At 50.7% G+C, this 4,606-nt stretch overlaps 1 protein-coding gene across 1 annotated transcript; it reads right to left on the bottom strand.

Annotated features, from left to right (window-relative positions):
• Positions 1-2,714: 2,714 nt before the first annotated feature.
• On the bottom strand, positions 2,715-4,325 carry LOC103806729 (endonuclease domain-containing 1 protein-like; the record flags this gene model as incomplete). The annotated part of the gene is made up of 2 exons (XM_009079437.1): positions 2,715-3,257; positions 4,076-4,325. Coding segments are annotated over 2 exons (793 nt in total), but the record flags the coding sequence as incomplete, so codon positions are not given.
• Between the last annotated feature and the right edge of the window lie 281 nt (positions 4,326-4,606).

Raw genomic sequence — 4,606 nt, 5'->3', positions numbered from 1 at the left:
AATAGGAGCTGAGATCCTAAGTGGAGTCTTCTGCAAAAAGTACTGTGGTTTCTCACAGTAAAGACAGAAGAAGCCATGGAAAACCTGTTTCTTCCCACCCATAGTAAATCTTTTTCCCATTGTAGAAAAGACTTCTCAGGGAATTGTGGTGTTCAGATGCAAACTCATGGAACTGGTAACCTGCTACAGAAGAAAGCAGATGGTACCTGTGGCTCTGAGATCAGCAGAGATGAATGAGGAGGAATCCTGGACACTCCACTGCAGATGTGAAGGAGGCAGAAAATCCTGCAGCTTCACTCTCCTGGGGACAGAGTGACTTTCCACCTCCAGAGCACTGGTGGAAGGAGTGCAGCCCATCACTGAGCGATGAGAAGAGCCCTGCTTGACACTGCTCCCCAAACTCCCTTCTCCCCCTCCTCCTCCTCCTCCTCCCATGATGTGTTGCTAATGGATCTGCAGCCTCTGCAGTCCCTACCAGGCAGGTCCCCCTGGAGCCCTCGCCCAGGCACATGAGGTGCTGCTCCATCCTTTCACCCCACAGACAGAGCTGCTTTGCCGCACCCCTGCTGTCCCCTGCCCCTTCCCCACTCACGAGGGTCAAACACATGAACGTTTTTCTCCTCCTCAGACTGTTCCTCTTGGAAATTAAACCCATTTCCCCCTGCCCATGAGCTGAAAATCTGACTGGACTCTCTTCCAGCTCACCATACACATGCATTCACCATCACCCTCCTCTTCCCAGCTCTCTGGGCTAGTTCCTTGCACAAGAGTTGCTGCATCATTTCTCCAGCTCAGACAAGGATGCTGCAGATCCTGGTGGCTGATTAATCTGAGAGCTCCTTGCATAGCTGAGAGCACCAGAGAACCTGGTGCAAAGGCATTTGAGGACAGGCTCAAGCACATACAATACTTGGCATGTATTATTGGGAATCTGTGAAGTCTGAATAGCCTTCTGCCTCTTTTTAGCCACAGTCTGGTAAGTTGGGCCTCACCTGTGTGTGAGACAGGCAATGGGGGAACAAGTCCCTGTAGAGAGCAGTTCATCTCACCCCATTGCCTAAATATAGCTATAACAATAAATATAATTCTGTAACATATGTATGTACGTATTTGTTTGTCTAAGCCACATACACACACAGATATGTAGAGGGATCTATACAGATCAAATGACTCATGGTCATGGATGAGAAGCTCACCCTGAGCTGCAGTGTGAGCTCAGCCCAGAAAGCCAATGGAATCCTGAGCTGCAGCCACAGGAGTGGGGGCAGCAGGGCAAAAGAGGTGATTCTTCCCCTCTACTTTGCTCTGGTGAGACCCACCTGGAATACTGCACACAGTCCTGGTGTCCTCAGCATCAGAAGGACATCATGGAACTGTTGGAGCAAGTCCAGAGGAGGCCACAAAGTTGCTAAGAGGATTGGAGCATCTCCCCTACGAGGACAGGCTGAGAGAGCTGGGGCTGTTCACCCTGGAGGAGAAGAGAAGGTTGTGTGGAGACCTCAGAACAACCTGTCAGGATCTGAAGAGGCTCCAGGGAAGCTGCAGAGGGACTCTTGGGTAGGAGCTGCAGGGACAGGACAAGGAGCAATGACTTCAGACTGAAGGAGGGGAAGTCTAGGTTGGCTGTATCGAGCTTAGCCTCAGTAAGTTCACGGATGAGAGCAGGTTAGGTGGAGTGTTGCTCTGCTGGAGGGTAGGAAGGCTCTGCAGAGGGATCGGGGCTGGATGGAGCCATGGGCTGAGGCCAAGGTTCAAGCAATTTCTGGGTTATAAAGAAGTTGACTCTGCAATCCAGCACCAAAGCAGAGTTTTTATTGTAAGCTACTCAGGAGCTACATGATCTGGAACACGCTGATCTGTTGCACCTGCTGAATACATGTCACAAGATCAGCTTTGCATAAATCTGCAGAGAAGTTTCAGAAGCAGAGAATGAAATTATCAAAGCAGAGCATCCCAGAGATGTGTCTGTGGCTGCTCAGAGCTCACTGTGTCCCTGACACCGAGCCTGGCTGTTTGGGACCTCAGCTGCTGCTCTCAGGGCAGGTTTCAAAAGCAGCAAACAAAACCTGCTGGCAGATTTGCATAAACACTCCCTCTGGGAAAGCTCAGGGTTATTTATAGGGAGCCTAGTGATTACATGGAGATTATTTCCTTCCTTCTCCTTTTTTTGTTTGCATATAGACCTCAGGAGAGCTGGGATGCTCCTCCTACATCCAGTTGTATTTCCTCCCACCTTTAACTTTCCCTGTATCCTTTGCTGCTGTGACTGGCTGTGTTGGTCAGAATGTATTTGTGGGATAATCCTTATAGCCTCTGATCCATGAACCCTTGGGCTCTTTGCTTGCCTTGTCCCAGGATCACAGAATCACAGAATCAATCAGATTGGAAAAGACCTCTGAGATCATCGAGTCCAACCTAGGACCTGACACCACCGTGTCAACTAGACCATGCCAGTAAGTGCCACATCCAGTCTTTCCCCAAATACCTCCAGGGATGGTGGCTCCACAACCTCCCTGGGCAGCACATTCCAGTGTCTGACCAGCCTTTCTGGGAAGGGCTTGGACTAACCTGATCTTGTGGAAGGTGCCCCTGCCCATGGCAGGATATTGGAATCAGATGATCTTTAAGATCCTTCCCAACCCAACCCATTCTGTGATTCTGTGATTCTATGATGTGGCAAAAGCTCCTGAGCCTTTTACACCCAGCTGAGAGGCTTATTGGCGGGGACAGTCACTGTGGAAGAGAGAAACACGTCCCCTCGTGTAGAGATTGCTTAACATTTTCTCCAGATCCCCCAGTGAGATTTGCTGAACCTTGTCCTTGTTATTCTCGGCAATGCCTGCCCAAGCCACTAACTTGCTCTTTGTCACACAGCAGGCACTGGACCAGATGTGGCTGGGGGTGTTGACCCTCCCATTGGCAATGTTGGTGTTCCCAGGCACAGCCCCCGTGATGACATAGGTGGTAGTACAGCCCTTAGACTTCTTGGCCATCGTTGACACCTCGTAGCGGCTCCAGGCACCGCTGTTGAGTTTGTCATTCTGGGGCACTATGTTGGTGAGGGTGAAGGTAGCCTTCTTGCTGGTGAAGTTACTGTGATGGCCACTGGGGTTCATATGGCCACGAGTCAAACCCTTCAGGCCCACGTAGTCTTGGGTGGTAGCCTGGCTACTGCCGATGTCCTGTATGTTGATGTCCTCACGATTTAAGAGGTTATTCTCAGTTTCCATAGATTTGGAATATTTTGGATTCACCAGCTTGACAGATAAAGAAGAAAAGTTGTTAGTATTGTGGGTGGGAGCAACGGAGCAGGTTTTCCTGGAGCAGAAGGCTCAGAGTGTCAAGCACCCATTACTTTGTCACCTTGGTCTATGAAAATGTATGAATCCAGGAGAAACCATATAGCTTCCCCTCCTGGGTGAACACAAGAGCTTTACAATAACTAAACAAGACCAGAATCTGGCAGCTTTCATTTTGACTGGAGTGAGTCCAGCCCAGGGCAACGAGGGCAGGAAAGGTCTGGAACACATGAGGAAGGGCCGAGGGAGTTGGGTAGGTCAGCCTGGAGAAGAGGCTCAGGGGTGACCTCCTGGCTCTCTGCAACTCCTGCCAGGGCTGGAGAGAGGTGGGGGATGTGTGTCCTGCCATGGCTGCAGGGAGAGGATAGAGGGAATGGCCTTGAGCTGAGCCAGGGCAGAGTCAGATTGGATGTGAAGAGAAATGTTTTCCCTGTGAGGGGGTCCAGGCACTGGGATATTGCCCAGGGAGGTGGTGGAGTCACCATCCCTGGAGGTGTGTAAGAGGTGTCTGGATGTGGCACTGGAGGATCTGGTTTAGGGGTTCCAACAGTGACAGGTTAAAGGTTGGACTCAATGATCTTAGAGGTCTCCTTCAGCCCTGATGATTCTATGATTCTATGTGGTAAAGATGTTTGCAGTACAATGAGATGAATCCCATCCAGTGGATCCATCTGTATGTGCATAGGGGGTGAGAGGAAATAGAAATGTTTGGTTAAATGCTGCAGTTCTCCACATGACTGAAAGGTCATTAATGTGCTGTACAAGAGGACACTCACCTGGGGCTCAATCAACCAGCCCTGAGATCTCTTGGCAGCTCCAGGCTCGTAGATGTAGGCAGAGTACACAGGAATGCGCCTGGCTGTGTCGTACAGGGTAGCAAACTGGTACTGGTTGTTGTAGTGCTGGCAGATCTCAGCTGGGTTGGGTGGCTCCAGGCCAGTCTTAGGGACCATGCCCTTGTAGAAGAACTGAGGACATGAAGTTGCCAAGGATCTCACCACCTCACTGTGTCCCAGCCAGAAACCCCTGCCGCAGCACCAGCCACAGCATCGTGGGGAGGGTCTCAGGGGAAGAGCTCCTGCTCACCTGGAAGGCAAATGCAGAGAGACACTCAGCCTGGAGAAAGGTGGTGGTTTTGTGCTGTTGGGACACAGCTGGCAGAGGAGGGGACTACGAGAGACCACAGAGGGGATAACTTCTGTCCTGGATATGGAACAATCAGCAGAGCAATAAGGGTGAGGTCTCAAATTAGAGACAAGTCCTCTTGTGTCTGTCTCAGCGCTGACACCACTTTCAGCAGTCAGTAA

This window comes from Acanthisitta chloris, unplaced genomic scaffold (genome assembly GCF_000695815.1).
Source record: "Acanthisitta chloris isolate BGI_N310 unplaced genomic scaffold, ASM69581v1 scaffold25647, whole genome shotgun sequence".
NCBI classification, from domain to species: Eukaryota; Metazoa; Chordata; class Aves; order Passeriformes; family Acanthisittidae; genus Acanthisitta; species Acanthisitta chloris.
Note: the sequence above shows the minus strand (reverse complement) of the source record. Positions and strands in the feature narration are given on the sequence as shown.